The sequence below is a fragment of the Haliotis rubra genome, unplaced genomic scaffold (assembly GCF_003918875.1).
Source record: "Haliotis rubra isolate DU_JTF1 unplaced genomic scaffold, ASM391887v1 Scf324, whole genome shotgun sequence".
NCBI classification, from domain to species: Eukaryota; Metazoa; Mollusca; class Gastropoda; order Lepetellida; family Haliotidae; genus Haliotis; species Haliotis rubra.
The window spans coordinates 235,521-254,012 of record NW_025766996.1 but is presented as its reverse complement, the minus strand read 5'-3'; the positions used below and the strand labels follow the sequence as shown (position 1 = coordinate 254,012).

General features: G+C 38.5%; 1 protein-coding gene across 5 annotated transcripts in view; it reads right to left on the bottom strand.

Annotated features, from left to right (window-relative positions):
- LOC124283874 (ras-related protein Rab-27A-like) overlaps window positions 1-18,492 on the bottom strand; it is an 85,843-nt gene that overhangs the window by 19,251 nt on the left and 48,100 nt on the right. Inside the window, exon 2 of one of the 5 annotated variants that reach the window (XM_046719899.1) lies at window positions 8,458-8,488. The exons of 3 other annotated variants lie outside the window; for them this stretch is intronic. In XM_046719899.1, coding sequence (XP_046575855.1) covers window positions 8,458-8,476 — 19 coding nt within the window. In that variant the 5' untranslated portion in view covers window positions 8,477-8,488. Of the gene's footprint in view, window positions 1-8,457; window positions 8,489-15,368; window positions 15,467-18,492 lie in introns of those variants that run through there. One more of the 5 variants, XM_046719898.1, reaches the window with a different exon arrangement.

The window sequence follows — 18,492 nt, the reverse complement described above, 5'->3', positions numbered from 1 at the left end:
ACCTGACATTTAAAAACCTAATCAATTGGCATTTGTCACATCCATATCCAAACTGTCTGTAATACCTAACTGAGATTGCCATAAAAAACATTTGAAGAGCATCTCAAAGGTACCACTGTAACTTGTACAGTTTGGGTCACCAATCACATCCAAAGAATACAGCAAGACCCAAGAAATGGGGCAACAGTTACCATGGCGAACCCATTCATCAGCACAGAAGAGCTTTCCGATGTCTTAAACCCAGAAAACATTAAGAAAGTAAAAATACTCTCTGTCACACAAAGACACAATAGATCAGACTTTTCTTTGTGTTGTGAGTGTTCGGCAACTGAGCTAGACAGTTATGGAAATATTGGCTTCAAAATGAAACATGGGAGATATTTTTTACTTAAATTTAAAGCTGTAATCATCTAAGGAGTCTACAGTATGAATAACATCAATAGTCTAATCGTGGCATGTTGGCATTGTGGCGATTTGCTGAGACTATTTCGGTGTTGTTGCCCCAGAGGATTCTGGGTAGGAATTGGTCATTTGAGAGACTTAATGGATTAGGTGGTCAGGTTCGGTGACTTGTTGGTGGTGTGTCGTCGAACCCGATATCAATCACTGAATTGCCAACCCACACTTGATTATTTTCAGGCCGTGTCAAACTGTTGAGTGCATAGTGAGTGAGTGAGTTTAGTTTTATGCCGCTTTTAGCAATATTCCAGCAATATCACGGCGAGGGACACCAGAAATGGGCTTTAAACATTGTACCCATGTGGGGAATTGAACCCGGGTCTTCAGTGTGGCGAGCGAACGCCTTAACCACTAGGCTACCTCCACCGCCCCGAGTGCACAGTGAAACAACTGACACGTACACTCAGCAATATTCCAGCTATACGGCGGCGGTCTGTAAATAATCAAGTCTGAACCAGACAATCCAGTGATCAACAGCATGAGCATCGATCTGCGCAACTGGGATACGATGACATGTGTCAACCAAGTCAGTGAGCCTGACCACCTAATCCCATTAGTTGCCTCTTATGACGAGCATGGGTTGCTCAAGACCCTGTTAAGGATCAAGTCTTGGTTAGGCAAACTTGTGGTTGATATTGTAAGCAGTTTTATCAGGGCATGGCGACATGTCATCATCCGAGTCACCAAATTGAACCTCCAGATTGATTAAATTGCCATGTATGACAAGAAAAGGTTGCTGGAGACAAATTCGAAACTGAACATTTCCAATCATATGGAATATATAATTAAAACACCAATATATGCAGACATAGGGAGAAGGAGGCCAAACTGTTTTGCTATTTTCAAGATGGCTGCTGCAGCGGCCATCTTGGAGTTGAATTTTGTTCACGTTCAGTCAGTTAGTAACACTGGTTAGATGTGACCATCTAGCAGAGTAATCTGAGGAATTAGAGCATCACATATTTTAACAGAAATTTACAAAAGTCATTGCGCTAAGATCTCTTTATTGAACATGTCTCCATACTTTTAAATAGCCCGAGGAAGTTTGTAAGTTATCACTAAGAAATATAGTGCAGGCATAGAAATAATTGTTTTTCTAAGTGTGCCTTAGGGCACCAGGAAAATACTTTAGGTGTGCCTTTCAGAAATCAAGTGTGCCCACATGTTGTTAGAATAAATGACAGTAGCAAGGATGATGATCTTTTGAAATTCATTGTCAGTAAACAACAAATGTAACCAGTTTTCTGTTATCACTGATATGTCTTCTGTTTAAGATGGCTTTCTTATGTTTCATTTGTTCTGCTTTCCCAACATCTTTAATAGCTAAGAATTGTGTGAGAGGTTCACTTTTTTCAATCTATCTAACATACACAATTTCCTCTTCAATAACTGAACTATCAGTACTCCTAACACTCTAAATGAAAAAACAACCAGATGTCTTTACATGAACCATCATAATTCCAGTGATTTCCGGGCGATAAAGTCAAAAAATGTTTTTGCCTGGTTGTCATTTGCATAAGTGTTTTGTTTGGTTATTAAGAGTCCAAAGGTGTGTTATGTCTCTAAAACATTAGGCGTGCCATAAGGGCACCGAGAACATTTGTTATCCGTGTCATTTCGATATTTACCGTGCCATGGCACACTAATATATGGGGTATTTCGAACCCTGTAGTGCCTCAGTGTCATAACTCAAATTCTTCCACATAACCATACAATTGCCCAAACAACAAAGATAGCATTGGGAAATAGGACTGACAGTATAGTTATAACTCAGGTCATGAAAATTGTACAATGCCATTTTAGTGCTTCAAATGTCTTAACAACAATATTTTTATGAAGATATTAAAAAAGTAAGAGCATTAAAATTGCTTTCATGGAATGGGGAAGACACCTTAATTCTACCTCAGTAAGTTCTACAAAACAATTTAGTGCTTTATGTGGCCAGCCTGCCATATTTTTCACACAGACTTTAAAAAGGGTATAGGTTGTGGCTTTAAGGTCACATTGTTGAGATGCCTCATATTTTCATTCTACTTAGGAAGTCGACAAAGTTGACAAACTTTTCTTAGTGATTCAGGCTAAGTGTCAAATTCAAAAGATTCTTACAAATTTAAAAAAAAAATATCCCCCAAAATCAACGGAATTCATATCACTAAGACAGCTGGGAGGACCACCATACTTTAATTCCACGTCAGGTAGTTGATAAAGTTCTCCGCACCAATTGATGTTTTTCTGTTCAAGCTTCGTGATTCCAATATTTTCACACAGACGTTGACAAAATAAAAAGAGCTAGCTCTAAGAGCATTTTGTGATGGGCCACCACACTTTAATTCCCCCATAGGAAGTTGACGAAATAACCGCCAGGAACAAGTCCATACTTCCAAGCTGTGGGATTAGATGACGCAACTCCATCAGATTTCTGTCCTGTTATGCTACACGATATGGTCTGTTCAGGAGGGAGAGTATTGATTTCCCAGAATTCTTCACTGCTTTGCAGGTTCTCTGACATTTTAGACGCTTCGAAGTCTGTGATAAAATCTAGTCTTGTCAATTCTTCTATACAATAGACGCACTTGCTTGCCATTTCACACCAATGTGCAGATTTATCCTGAACTGCCGGGATAATGTGAAAGTCTTCTCAGCATATTAGTCACTTCAACTGTTCTGTTTTGGTTCTACAGCTGTGGGCTACAGATGATTTTGACAGTGGATAAACCGAAGTTGGATCTAATTTGGGACTTGCAAAAACACTTGTACACTTTTACTGACAAGTGGTTACATGTGAAAATAATGAACAAACACTCGTCCTACTGGGAGAATAAATATTTCAATTGTATCAGTTCATGCATGTTATGTCCCTTAGCACACTTGTACTGACAAGTGGAAAATTGTGAAAATAATGAACAATCAATCAATCGTATCAGTTTCACAGTAGATATACAATGCCTTTCAGAAAGTACAACATATATTATACAATATGTGGTGGTGTGTGGTCCTGTGCACAGAGCTCAGGTCAAGAATCAGTTGAAGTTAAGCAACGTCGAGCTTGGAGAGTCCTTGGATGGGTGACCGTGTTTGGCAGCTTGACTCCTGAGAGTTTCTAGGACTTCAGTCCTGCCCCACAACGAAGCACATGTGATGCATGTGGTCTCACCTTAGGCAAGTGAGTTTGTTCAAAATTGTCTCTGTTCACCCAGCAGAAAAATGGGTACCCGGTGGGATAAGTCATGTGACTATAACCTTCTAGCGCCTCACAGGCAGCTTGGGATATCAGGGGTAATAATAATCAGATTGTAACAGAAGTTGTAGCGCTTTGAGCATGCACTAGTGCATGGAGTTTAGCGCTCTACAAATACACTGCATTATTATCATTAATACGCTGTTGATCACTGGATTGTCTGGTCCAGACATTTACAGACCGTAATATAGCTGGAATATTGTTGAGTGCAGCATTAAACAACAAATGCCCACACAGACACACTATTATACAATATATGGTACTTTTTGCTATCCGGGATTCGACCCTCAGAGCTCCAGATAAGATTTAGCTCATGTGGGTACTGTACCCACTGTATTTTTGGGGAGTGGGTATTATGAATGTTGAGTGGGTATTTCATTTTCCGTTACCCACTGCTTTCAAATATGTGCGTATTTCAGTCACTTTACTCACCTAAGTATTACGTCATTGAGTAAGTTTACTAAGCAGGTATGTTCTGCCTTATATCATACCTAATCAAAACCAACTTAAATATAATGGAAATTATTTCATAAAGAATCACTCATCCTATACTGACATTACAACACTTGTCCTATACTAACAGTACAACTTGATAGCAATCGATGTCTTTTTCATTACGCAAGCGATTTTTATAAATATATTCCGTACGCATTTGTTTTAAACTTTTTGCCTATTAACATTTTAAATGCGTAATTGGTACGCAACAATTATTTTTCAATGAGTAATTCTATGCGTATTTTACCCGGATACGCAGCTTATCTCTGCCCTCTGACCCTAATCGGCACCTAATCGCCAGCACCAAAAGTCAGCGATCTAACACATTCAGCTACTTAGGTTTGAACACAAATCTGTTCTGACAACTGGTAGACTTGATCATGGACTTTGTGTGCCACCAAATAGAACACTCCTGCTAGATGACTGTCAACAGATAACATACAATCTTCCTGTTCATCTTTATACATAATCCATATGTTTATCATTATTATAGAGTTTCACCAATTCATATCTGCGTTAATGAGATCTGACCATGATAGAGTGAGTGAGTGAGTGAGTTTAGTTTTACGCCGCACTCAGCAATATTCCAGCTGTATGGTGGTGGTCTGTAATTAGTCAAATCTGGACCAGACAATCCTGGGATCAACAACATGAGCATCGATCTGCGCAGTTGGGAACCGATGACATGTGTCAACCAAGACAGCGAGCCTGGCCACCTGATCCCGTTAGTCGCTGACCATGATAGATCTTCATATTACTGCAGTCAGCCAATCAGTGTCATTTCATTTCCCGATCTTGACTATCAGTGGAATATACAACCCAGCTAACAACGACCAGCAAGAAGGTTAACAATCACGTGACCATTGCCTGACATCAGGCTTACAATTGGTCTTCAGCAACCCATGATGGTCGTATCCCATGAAGATTTGACTTAGAATTGGTCTTCAGCAACCCATGATCGTCGTATCCCATGAAGATCTGACTTAGAATTGGTCTTAACAACCCATGCTTGCTGTAAGAGGTGGCTAAAGGGATCGGGTGATCAGGCTCGTTAACTTGACACGTCAACTTATGCCAATTGCGTAGATTGATGCTCATGATGTCAATCACAGGATTGTTTACAGATCGCCATCACAATGCCACACACCTAAGTAGTAGTGGTCCAACTGATTGAAACAATCGAAGATTGGTCGTAATGACTAAATGACCAAGCAAACGATCACATCTTGTCATAATCGAACACAAACAATTTTGGAACACTTGTTTTCATTAACAATATTTATCACAAGGTGGGTTTTGTTTGTTACGTTTCATAAGCACTACAAGCACATTCCAAGTCATAATTAAAATTTATCTTGAAGACTCCAGGAAATTTATGTTCCTAACATATTAGTCATCCTTTAAAGAAATGAAATTTGCGAAAAAAACCCCGAAAGAACCACATGTTTTTTTCTTTATTTTTTGTGCATTAACAAACATAACCCAGACAATTTGATAAATGACGCTAACCAATTATTTTCGATGATTGATCGGTTGTAATGAACCAATCATCAATTATAAGATTTTAACCAATTCCCAACACTACACCTAAGTAGCAGGGCATGAAACTCCCAAAACTTTCAGCCAGACCACAGGGCTGGTTAGATGTAAAACTTGCCAGCCCTGACCAAAAAGTACCTGCCCACAAAATATCTTCATATGCATGTCTAAATTTTAACCCGACCGTCGGGCAGGTGAATTTGAGAATCTGGCAGTCCATGTTGAAAATAACCCGTCCCGGGTGGTCGAGCAGGCAGGTATTTCGAATGCTGGTTCAGGTACCAGTAGCATGAGTACTGCCATTAGGATACAGTGACATGTGTCAACCAAGTCAGCGAGCCTGACCACCTGATCCCGTTAGGTGCCTCTTACCACAAGCATGGGTTGCTGAAGACCAATTCTAACGCGGATCTTCACAGCCTAAACAATCTGTAGATATAATTATGGACATGAAATCACTTCTTTGATGGGCATTTTAGAAGTTGAGTTGATGAAGAACAAGTGTAGAAGTGAGCACAGCTCACATACCCCCGCTTCCCACTTTGGGACATGGAAATGACTGATATTGATATATATAATGCGACAAGGAGCAGCAGCTCACAAGCCTTTCTCCTTGACACTACTAAACTTTATATACATGTTAGATAATTGTTTTGCCATGTACTGATTACAGTAATAATTTATGGAAACATTACTTTTTTGTGTTTTCCGTGGAAACCTGACATACAATTGAACTTGTTGCACACAATGAAGTGGACGTAGATGAAGATTGTTATTTTTTAGCACATGGCATATCTGTGGGGCATGATTAACTTGTGTATTAAGTTTGGTGAACCTAGCATGTATAGTTTCGATGATATGCTGTGGCCAGGTAACCATCAAACACATTTTGCACCAAGTCATGTTTCCAAGGAAACAACAACAAAACAAATTCTGAAAAACTTTAAAATAGCAAAAGGCACATCAATGGGTAATGATTAACATGTGTGTGAAGTTTGGTGATCCTAGCATGTAAACTTTAAGAGATATGCTCCGGACAAAAACAATCAAACACATTTGGCACTAAGTCGTGTTTCCATGGAAACAGCAAAAAAACCAAAATTCTGCAAAAACTTTAAAATAGCAAAAGGCACATCAATGGGTAATGATTAACATGTGTGTGAAGTTTGGTGAACCTAGCATGTAAACTTTAAGAGCTATGCTCCGGACAAAGTTTCGGGACGGACGGACAGAATGAACGCTATATACCCCCGTTACGTCGTAGCGGGGGTATAATAATGACAATTATTATGGATATACAACTTCTTTCATTCTGTGGAGGCGACGTAGATTCTAATGTCGTTGTCAATCACTTGCTTGACAACGACATTAGAACCTATGTCGAAACGTCGCCTCCACAGAATGAAAGAAGTTGTATATCCATAATAATTGTCTTTATTCTTGACAACGACATTAGAATCTATGTCGAAACGTTGCCTCCACAGAATGAAAGAAGTTGTATATCCATAATAATTGTCATTATTCTTCGACATGAAATCAGCCAATGAGGTACAGTGGAATATGTCAGAACTGGACAAAGACCAATCAGGATTTCTGTCAATGCTGGAGCAGACGTATTACTGTTGTCTGGACAACGCATTGACGCATCCCATATTTAAGCTGATGATACAATACGCCTACCCTACTCTACATATCTATTTAAGGTTTCATTCCGAGTTTTTCATGAACTAATATTTATATTTCACTGGTGTGATAACTTGTCTAATGTTACCTAACTGTACATTTCGAACAAAATGATAACTCTGACTTAAGAAACACTCAACGAAACTGAATAAATGTAAAATTTACCAGTCATAAACTGAAATCTTTTTTCAATTGTGATGCAATACCAGAAATGTGATACATTGATAGAAACAATCTCTTGTTGGTCAGGCCATATTGGGACATAGACAGTTACACATCTGTAGAGTAAGCTGCCTCAGAAGAAATCTTTTATCAAATTTGGAAACAAGGGACATAACTGCTCTTGGAGCCCCAATCAGTAATCCAAGCTTCAGCATAATCAAACTTTTGGTCTCACAGCTGAAGACAGATTCCACTGTATTGATAAAGTTTGAGAAAAATCAAAGGAATGGCAAAACAGAAGGGAGATATGGTCATGAAAAATATAGGAAGGACCATTGTCGCTGAAGGGGTCGTAGTCGACAAGGGGACTACAGATGTGTATCCCAGCTACTTTGCTGTACACTCAAATGGACCCTAGCCAAATTGATGATTTTTATAGAGAAGCATGTACAATGTGAATACCCCCCCTAAAAATTTATGTACAAAGTAAGTGACCCCCCTCCCCTTTCCATGTTTTTAAAGCATAATTTTTAAATATTTATATGTACAAAATTGCATACCTCCCAAGAAACGTGTACATAATTGTTGACCCACCTACCTCCCCAGAACAAAATGGGTGACCCCCCCTTAATTATGAACGGTCTCTTAGGGTACATTTCTGTATACAGAAACCGACAACGACCCCTTCAGTTACTACTGTCATGGAAACTGAAGATGTTTGGTATAGAGTACCCTCAATGGAATATAGAATCATGAACAACATCCAGCAGTCACAGAGTTTTGGAATTCTGCCCCAAGAAAAATGGTTTGGATTATACTTCAAAGCACCAAGTTACCAAGGTAACCACTTGCAGTAGGTTGTTATAGAAACAAAATCTTACCACATTCGGAATCGACCATGAACGATCAAAACTATGAAAAAGAAAGTCAGGCATTAAAACATACAGGTTGATAAATATGCATAAGTTATGCTCTTCAAGTGAGTGAGGGAGTATGGTTTTATGCCGCTTTTAGCAATATTCCAGCAATATCACGGCAGGGGACACCAGAAATGAGCTTCATGTATTGTACCCATGTTGGGAATCAGATCTGGCTGGCAAAGCAATCGCTTGGGACAAAATCTTAATCTTAGTAACTCCCATATCTTAAGGTGACCGTAACTCCCATATCTTAAGGTAGACTAAGTGCTAAGGTGACCGTAACTCCCATATCTTAAGGTATTGTACAATTAAGGTACCCTAAGGTGACCGACCATTGGCATGAAGTGTGAATGATTTAACTACTGGGCTACCCATAATCAAAACACCATAGTCATAGCTAAGGTTGTTTTGCAATGGCACCCTGTACCTTACCAGGCCCCATTCAACAATAGTCGTGTCTTACCAGGCCCCATTCAACAACGTGTCTGTAGCGTTACCATAGTAATTAGTTTATGTCAAAGTACAAATGTTATCTTAATCTTAGAACAATAATCACTTTGTGGAAATGACCTTAGTACAGTTTATTTAATGTGCATATTAATTCTCTAGTTAGAACCTGCACAAGTTTATCATGAAATCAGTCAAACAGGATACTTGAAGCTTTGCTTAAAAAATGCATATGGCGCCAATGGTTCTGCTTTCTATGACAAGATTTTCTTGAACTGATGATGGTGCCAATGGTGCCTTTGGGAATGAGCATGGCGTGAATGGTTACAACAATCTGTGAGACAATTCTTACATTCCACTGGAACTCAAGATGGCACCATTGGTTATTACCATATGTAAGACAATTCTTACATCCCAATGGAATTCAAGATGGCACCATTGGTTATTACCATATGTAAGACAATTCTTACATCCCATTGGAATTCAAGATGGCACCATTGGTTATTACCATATGTAAGACAATTCTTGCATCCCATTGGAATTCAAGATGGCACCATTGGTTATTACCATATGTAAGACAATTCTTGCATCCCATTGGAATTCAAGATGGCATCATTGGTTATTACAGTCTGTAAGGCAATTCTTACATCCCTTTAGAAACAAAGATGGCACCAATGGTTATCACAGTTTGTATTCTCACTTCATATTGGAACAGCAGATGGCATCAATGGTCTATCTGAGGGTCAATCCCAACCAAGCCCTTGGACTGACAGGGCCGACTATTTGGGTCAGGGACATATTCAACAATGGCAATACCATGAAAAGTCTCCACAAACACAGTTAAAAAGTATTCCTATTTTTAACAATTATTGTATAAGAGTCTGCACTATCTCACTATTAAAAACTATTCCAATTTTTTAACAACTATTGTATAATAAGAGTCTGCCCTATCTCACTTTTAAGAACTATTCCAATTTTTTAACAACCCTTGTACAATAAGAGTCTGCACTATCTCACTATTAAAAACTATTCCAATTTTTTAACAACTATTGTAATAGCAGTCTGTGCGATCTCACTATTAAACTCTATTACAATATTTTAAACTGTTAACTGAAAGAGCAATATGTGTCCTCCACCATTCAACACTATTCATTCTTTGTAACCGGGGGCGGTGGGGTAGCCTAGTGGTTAAAGCGTTGGCTATTCGCCATAGAAGGCCCGGTTCGATTCCCCACATGGGCACAATGTGTTAAGCCCATTTCTGGTGTCCCCCGCCGTGATATTGCTGGAATATTGCTAAAAGCGGTGTAAAACTAAACTCAGTCAGTCTTTGTAACCGCCTTTGCCCCATTAGAATGAAGAAAGGATAGCCCTCTAGCGAAAAAAAGGATCTTAGCTCTATGATAGCTTAAGTCAATATTAACATATTCATTGTTAACATTTGATATCTGGAGTTGTATTACCAGCCATTAATAATAATGATAATAATTCATTTATATAGCGCCTAGTATCCATCTGACAAGTTGCTAACTGGATGCTGTAATCAGAATCTGATTATTATTGCCCCGGATAACACAAGCTGCCTGTGAGGAGCTAGGTTATAGTCACATGACTTATCCCACCGGGTACCCATTTCCTGCTGGGTGAACAGAGGCAATTTTGAAAAAACTCACTTGCCTAAGGTGAGACCACATGTATCACATATTTATTACATGTTTACCAATTCCATTCACAGTTCTGTGAAACAGATGTACTACAACCAGGGTCTCCTTTCACGAAGCAACCTTAACTAAGGTTAACCTTAACTCCCATTCTTTAACATTGCACTAAGGTTACCTTAGTGACTTACGATCACCTTAGAGCTTTGTGAAAGGAGGCCCTGGTCAATATGATAGTATGGGTAAGATGACCTTGTATGAAACGTGGCGATATTGTGCTATATCTACCACATCTGTCCAGGATACTATGTGCACGTGCAATGATTCAGCCAGCTTATAACTTATGAATATACAAGTGACAAACAACATGTGGAGGAGATTAGCTACCTATACATTCATCTGGTACCTGTGTCAGGGGTGGAAATAACTTTATAATTACTAGTGTACTCTGTCCACTATACCGGCCGTTTTCTTGTTGATTTCTTTAAATAAACAACATAATTAACATTGGAAAGTCAACTGGACACCGGTACAGTGTGATGTACAAATTTGCTTGCCCGACAGAAAAAAACACTGGACTCGGACGTCGGGCAATAGGTTATTTCCACCCCTGTGTGTACTGCATACCTTAGCATTTCAAAAAGGGGCGGAGGGGTAGTCTAGTGGTTAAAGCGTTGGTTCATCATGCCAAAGTGAGTGAGTGAGTGAGTTTAGTTTTATGCCCCTTTTAACAATATTCCAGCAATATTACAGCGAGGGACGCCAGAAATGGGTTTCACATATTGTACCCATGTGGGGAATCGAACCCGGGTCTTTGGTATGATGAGCAAACGCCTTAACCACTAGACTACCCCACCGCCCCCCAAAGGGTATGTGTAACATGATTAAATACTTTCCTACGCCATAATGTTAATATATCCTGGTTATAAAAGTTCAGGAAACCCAGGAAGACTACGCAATGATATATACTTGAAGTGTCTGGGAAAAAATTATGCAAGCTGAAATTTAAATTATTTCAACTGTCTATTTTTACCCAATTTCTTCTCTACATACACACATCCTGGTTGGCTGGGGGAATATTTCTCCCAGACATGGCTACGAGAGGGGTACGTGTCTTCTTTCAGGTTACGAAAGGGACGAGTAGTTACGAGCATGAATATTCAGCGAGTGTCCATACTCCACTACCCAAGCCATAATGCCTGGCAGTCTATTAATCTCAGGAGCTGATCTTTAACCATGAGTAGACAACAAAAGTGTTTTCAATTCCGAGCAGTAATCACTCGAGGATACTTCCTTCTCCAATGTTTAGACTCGATGTTGTTGTAACACTTGCATCGTTGCCTGCAGCTATAACCATTCAGTCATGATTAAGGAGAGGATGAACCCTCATTTGCGAGGTCTTCACGTGATTGGGACCCAGTGACAATCAGTTATTGGTTATTTGGAGCCACTTAGCAGGGACTTTGTTTGTGTTGCTGGATGAAACTAAAGAACTGCAAATCAGGGAATTTCTGTGATCAGAATGTTAATTCCGATCTTGGAATTGGGAAAAACTCTTTCAACACTGTGAAGAGGGTGTCTAGGGTTTCACACTGAAAGGCAAGATGCTCTAGCTGTGGGCTACAGGAACTCATCTGATGAAGAGGAGTGTTTTGATTTGTCGTACATTTCTCTGAAAGATCCTTGTGCTTTTTAACACAATGTATGGACACAATAAGGAATGATTCATCCCACAAACTGAACATCTCATCATCCCAGCCATCATCACGTGTGATAGTTCAGATGCGAGGCATTTTTTTTAATTACTTGTTTCAAGGAACTGTCAACCAGAATTTCACAATGTGGCTTAAAATGGTAATTTCGAGAAATCTTTTTATCCCCCGTTGTGTGATAATTTCTTATTTTCACTTCAGGGGTAAAAAATCAATGACTTCGCAAGTTACACGTCGCCGGTCAAAAACATAAAACAGCCTGAGTTGGCTGTGGTCCAGCCTAAAAGTCAGAAGACCTTCACTTTAGATTGATAAAATATTTGTAACATGAACAAAAAGTATCTTTGAAAGAGTGTTAACATTTTGAGTAGGAAAATCCAATTGACGATAGCATGTTGTTTACTTCCTTGTTCCTAAATCAATCATGCCTTCACGCTCGTTGTCTGATTGGTTGACCAAAGTACCATATTGCCAGTTACGCAATGTACTGTCAGAAATCTTTGATGGTTGCAATGGATGCTTAAAAAGCTATGGAGATACAAAAACTAATTCATCAATGTCAAAGTGCTCCTATTTTATGCTGAATATTGCCATTATATAGCTGGAATACTGCTTCAAACAACAAACAAATAATAATAATAACAATAATAATACATTGGAAGAGAGCCTAATATCCACCTCAAAGATGCTCAGTGGTGCTATTACAACAGGGGTGGAAGTAACTTTAAAATTGCTAGTGTACTCCGGAACAGTGGCACATGTAAAGTCACTTGCCCTGATAATTTTTCGGTATTATAATTTGCGGTAAAAGTAAACTTTTCAATATGGTATTTCTACCTAAGGGATTAGATCTCTTGCTAACCATTGATTCATTGATATTTTGAGAGTCTTAAGTTTATCTTTATTGTTGCGTTCAACCATTTCTGCGATGTGGTGAGTAAATACAATCCCTAATAGTGTAAATGAGTCATTCTTCCAGTCTAGATTCCAGTTTCTGCAAAATTTTCTTTTAAGCTTTTTTCTCAGCCTATCCATAATACCTGTGTTTTAGTTTACATTTATTTTTAAGCCTGAAAATGAGGCAATATTTACTAAGAATTTCTAATGTCGCCTGTAAACATTTTTTCAGTGCCATTTAGTATCAGCGAAGTATCATCAGCATATTGGGAAATTAGATATTCTGTATCTCCAATTTGTATTCCTTTTATTTTATTATTATTTCTAATCATTGTTGCCAAAATTTCTGCGCACAATATAAAAATATAAGGGGAGATGGGATCTCCTTGTCTGCATCCTCTTGAGATATTGAAATAATTTGAAAGGAAGCCATTTACAACTAAACATGATTGAATGTTATTAAAGAAGGTATTTTTCCATCTTGTAATCAATGATTCTAGGTTAAAGAATAGAAGAACTTTTTGAATGAAATGCCAGCCAACAGAAATCGAATGCCTTTTGAAAGTCAATAAGAAGTAGAATTGCTGGTATATTCATATATTCAGTATAGTCAATGATGTCATATATTAGGCGAGTACACTCACCAATATATCTTTTTGACATAAACCCTTTTTGATCCTCATTTATTATAGAGGGTTAAGGACAGTTTTTATTCTGTTTGCAATGGTTGATGATCCGATTTTATACGCTACATTCAGCAATGAAATGGGTCTCCAATTCTGAAGCAAGTGTTTGAATTTACCTTTTTTTGGAAAACAGGTTATAATGCCTTGCTTTTGAGTCAATTCTCCTTTCTCGTAAGCTAAATTTAATGATCTTCTAAGATACTCGTGAATATTGGACCAATTTTTTTTGAAGAATTCAACAGGGAAACCCGGTGAGCTGGGGCTTTTTTTCATTTTTTTAAGGCTGTTTAATACTTCTTCATATCTTAATTGTCCTTCTATGTTTTCTTGTTGATTTTTTTATAGCTTTGGGACGTCTATTTTTTTAAACAATTCTGTTAGGTTTTTCGTGTATAGGTTATGATAAAACGATTTAGTTTCAGTTATAAGATCTTCTTCTTTGGTGAGGGTTTCCTTTTGATTGTTTTCAAGTTGATATATTGCTTTGTTTAAAAAGTTTCGATTTTCTCCTTCTTCTTTCCATTTAGCTTGAGATCGCTGTAGTATCCCTTCTGTTTCTTTTTTTATTAATAGTCTCTAATTCTCTATTTGCTTCTTTTAATTAATTCATTCTGTAGCTTTGTTTTGGAATCTGTATCATGTGATGAATCTATTTTTCTTTTTTTCATTACACACTGTAAGGAATCGGACCCAGGTATTCAGGGGGATGAGCGAACGCTCTAACCACTAGGCTACCCCACATCGTGCTATTATGAGTGAGTGAGTGAATTTAGTTTTACGCCGCTTTTAGCAATATTCCAGCAGTATCACGGCGGGGGTCACCAGAAATGGGCTTCACATATTGTACCCATGTAAGGAATTGAACCCGGGCCTTCGGCGTGACGAGCGAACGCTTTAACCACTAGTGGTTAAAGCGTCTGCTCGTCACACTTGAGAAATGAGTTCAATTCCCCCTTTAGTAGCCTATTTTTCCTCGTGTCACCAGCAATGATATTGCTGGAATATTGCTAAAAGCAGCATAAGATCACACTCACTCACTAACTATAGGTGAGCTACAGGAACTTCTGCTGGTGGGTACCCAAACAGAGCACCGGAAGACACAGAACACTGCTCCGCTGCCCTGACCTATCAAACGTACGTCGGAACAACAAATCAGACATTATACAAGACTACAGGTGAGCTACAGTGTCTTCTGCTGGTGGTTACTTCAAACAGAGCACTGGAAGACACAGAACACTGCTCTGCCCTATCAAACATATCTGGAACAACAAATCAGACATTATACAAGTCTCTGAAAACAATCTCCCACAAAGAGCCAGTGCTGACAAGTCCTCCGCCAAGCCCCAGTCAGACGACGACGATCGTCCTGTCAGAAATATGTGACAATCCTCCACCTACCAGACGCTTGTCTACTTGCAGCTGGTAACATAACACAATTCCTGGCACAAATACCAACATAATCCAGTATTTACCACGATCCATCCAGATAGATGCTCCTCCAAACGCCCTCATAACTGCAGCAGACGCAGCTTAAATGACCACCATGTTAGAAGATTTGACATTTCACAAATTGTCCAATTATGCTTCTCGAGCAGCAACATATGGCCCTTGAATAAACATGGCTGAACACGGTTGTTTCCATCGGCATTGCATTGTGGATATATGATATTAAATGAACTATTCAATTGTAGATCATAGAAGTGATGCAACATATGCTTTGTTGTTACGTTTTTATCCGTGGGTTCATTTGCATACCATTTAATTAATTCCAGTACAGCAATAAAGGGGTCATGGTTCATGGTCTGATGCCGGTATCAGTGAGTATGTTTAAAATTAGAGTTGCATCTGTAGTTTTTCAGCCATATTGCAATGCTAGAAGTTTGAACAATGTTGCATCTGTAGTTTTTCAGCCATATTGCAATGCCAAAAGTTTGAACATTGTTGCTAGACTATTTTAAAGGATCAAGACACTGTCTTCTGTGAGTTTCAGTGAGTGTTTAAAATTAAAGTTGTATCTGTATATTTTTAGCTATATTGCAAAACCAGAAATGTGAACATCGTTGCTTGTCTGTTTTATAGGATCAAAACATTGTCTCTTCTAAACCTAAGCAATCATTTTAAGTGTTTGTAAATGCAGAGTGAGTGAGTGAGTGAGTGAGTGAGTGAGTGAGTGAGTGAGTGAGTGAGTGAGTGAGTGAGTGAGTGAGTGAGTGAGTGAGTGGATGAGGTTTTACACCGCTTTAAGCAATATTCCAGCAACATTACAATCGGGGTACTCCGGAAATGAGCTTTATAAAATGTACCAATGTGGGGTAAACGAACCTGGGTGTTCAGCATGACAAGCAAACGCATTAACCACTAGGCCACCCTACCATCTTGATTTTTTCTTAACTGCAGTGGTCAATGGTAGCATGTTTTATTTGGGATTACACTTTCTTCATAAAGTACGGATTCTAGTACCTTGTTGGGTTGAGTCCCATCTGGGATTATAACCAACACTGTCCAAGTGAGCCCCAAATCACCAGCTACCAAAGTCAGCAATCTAACCCACCCAGCCACCAAGATTCCACCAAAAATGGAAGTATGACAATTGATAGACAAGATCACATACTTCGTCACCCGGTTGAGTAAATTGGCACAGATCCCCTGACTGAAAGCTATGAATACATAATGCCATTTAGAAACTGATCAAATATAACATTTCTTATACTTTTGATTAAATTTTCTATTCCAGATATATGATGGTGGTCTGTATATAATTGAATCTGGACCAAACAATCCAGTGATTGACATCATGATGATTGATTTTTGCAATTCGGATATGGTGAGATGCATCAGCGAGCCTGAAAACTTGATCCCGTTAGTCAGCATCAGCACAAGCAGGGTGTCTTCCCATTACGCAGACAGGCAGTTCGCAGATGCTTTAAAACAACAATATTTACGGTTCAATGAACAGATTAGCTACTACCTGTTACCTACACATTATAATGGAATAGTCCAAATAAGAACACACGAAAATACAACTGAAGCTATATTATTCACTTTGAAAGATGGCTGAAAAGACATTCATTTGAATTTTGATTGCTGCAATATAAAAACAGTTGATTTTCACAAACACTTCGGTTTAACCTTCTATGAGTTGAGAAACTCCAATTATTTTAGCCAACCATGTACAAGACTGAGGTATTCAACATCATCTTTTATTTCATCAGCAGTAAAATACAGAATAATATTCCCTTACTGACTCTGTTGCATCGTTAAATCTTCGTTCCAAGTGAAAGTAAAATGTGCACCCAAATATTATTCATATGGAATAAGAGAGTTCAATGTTTTGCACACAAGATTAAGATATATGATGAGTACACTTAATTATGATTTATTTAGAATAAATGAAAAAATGACTTATCAAAGACATAAACTGTTAAAATCTTTAGAAATAATTGTTAAACTTAGAACACTGATTGGTATTAATCTTATCTTACATTGCAGTGCAGGTCTCTCATTAACTCAAAATCATAATTTTTTTTAAATATGTGCATATCTATAGCTCTCAAACAAAACGTTTTCTCAGATAACTTCTGTTGAACATATCCTATTGTTGGGAGAGGGCTTTTCTAAGTTGGATAACTTGTGCCCAATCCTTTTCTTGAATGAAAAAAAGATGGTTCAATCAATAAACACAATCAAACCTCTCAGTAAGAAACCTGTTTTTATATTCGATAGTAATTGATAGTAAAAACAATTTTGAGAAGAGAAGACTGATTATCATTTAATCACAACAAATTTTATTTAAACACAATCAAACTTTTCTGTAACCTGTTTCAGTCTCACCCTGCTCTGCTCACTAGACAGTGGACTGTTCCAATATACTCGTAGGTGTTACCCTAATTAACCTTCTAGTTCAGTGTCTGTCAATTGGGTGTCTGTCAATTGGGAGATAACCACAAGCAGGGGTTGCTGATGACCGATTCTAACCAGGATCCCAACAGGTTCATTAACTACTGGGGCGATGGGCTAGCCTAATGGTTAAAGCGTTGGCTCAACGCCGAAGACCCCGGTTCGAATCCCCACATGGGTACAATGTGTGAAGCCCATTTCTGGTGTCCCCGCCGGGATGTTGCTGGAATATTGCTAAAAGCGGCGTAAAACTAAACTCAGTCAGTCAGTCAGTCATTAACTACTAGATTGTTACATACAACATAATCAAATATTTTTTATACCTCCGTGTGGGAAGTTGTGTTAGAATGGGTGTTAATGTTGCATTTGAAATTATCACACTTAAATAGCAATGTATGCGGGGGTGTCTGGATTGATGAAAGTTTGATTGTGCAAACCCACAATGCCAAAGTTTTAATATCAATAAGCAATGAAGGAATAGCACAGTGTGATTCTGAGTCTACCAATTCTTGAATTTTCACCTTATTGCCAAGCTAAAGGCACACTAACATCTAGACTAATGCTTAGTCCCTGAATATATATAATTTTGATAGTAACAAATAACCCATTTAAACTGAAAAGGAGCCACAGTGTGAACCTGGGGAAATCTAGACTTGCTTCATTTAAGAGTGTAGCATTGTAGGGAGACTAGACAGTAGG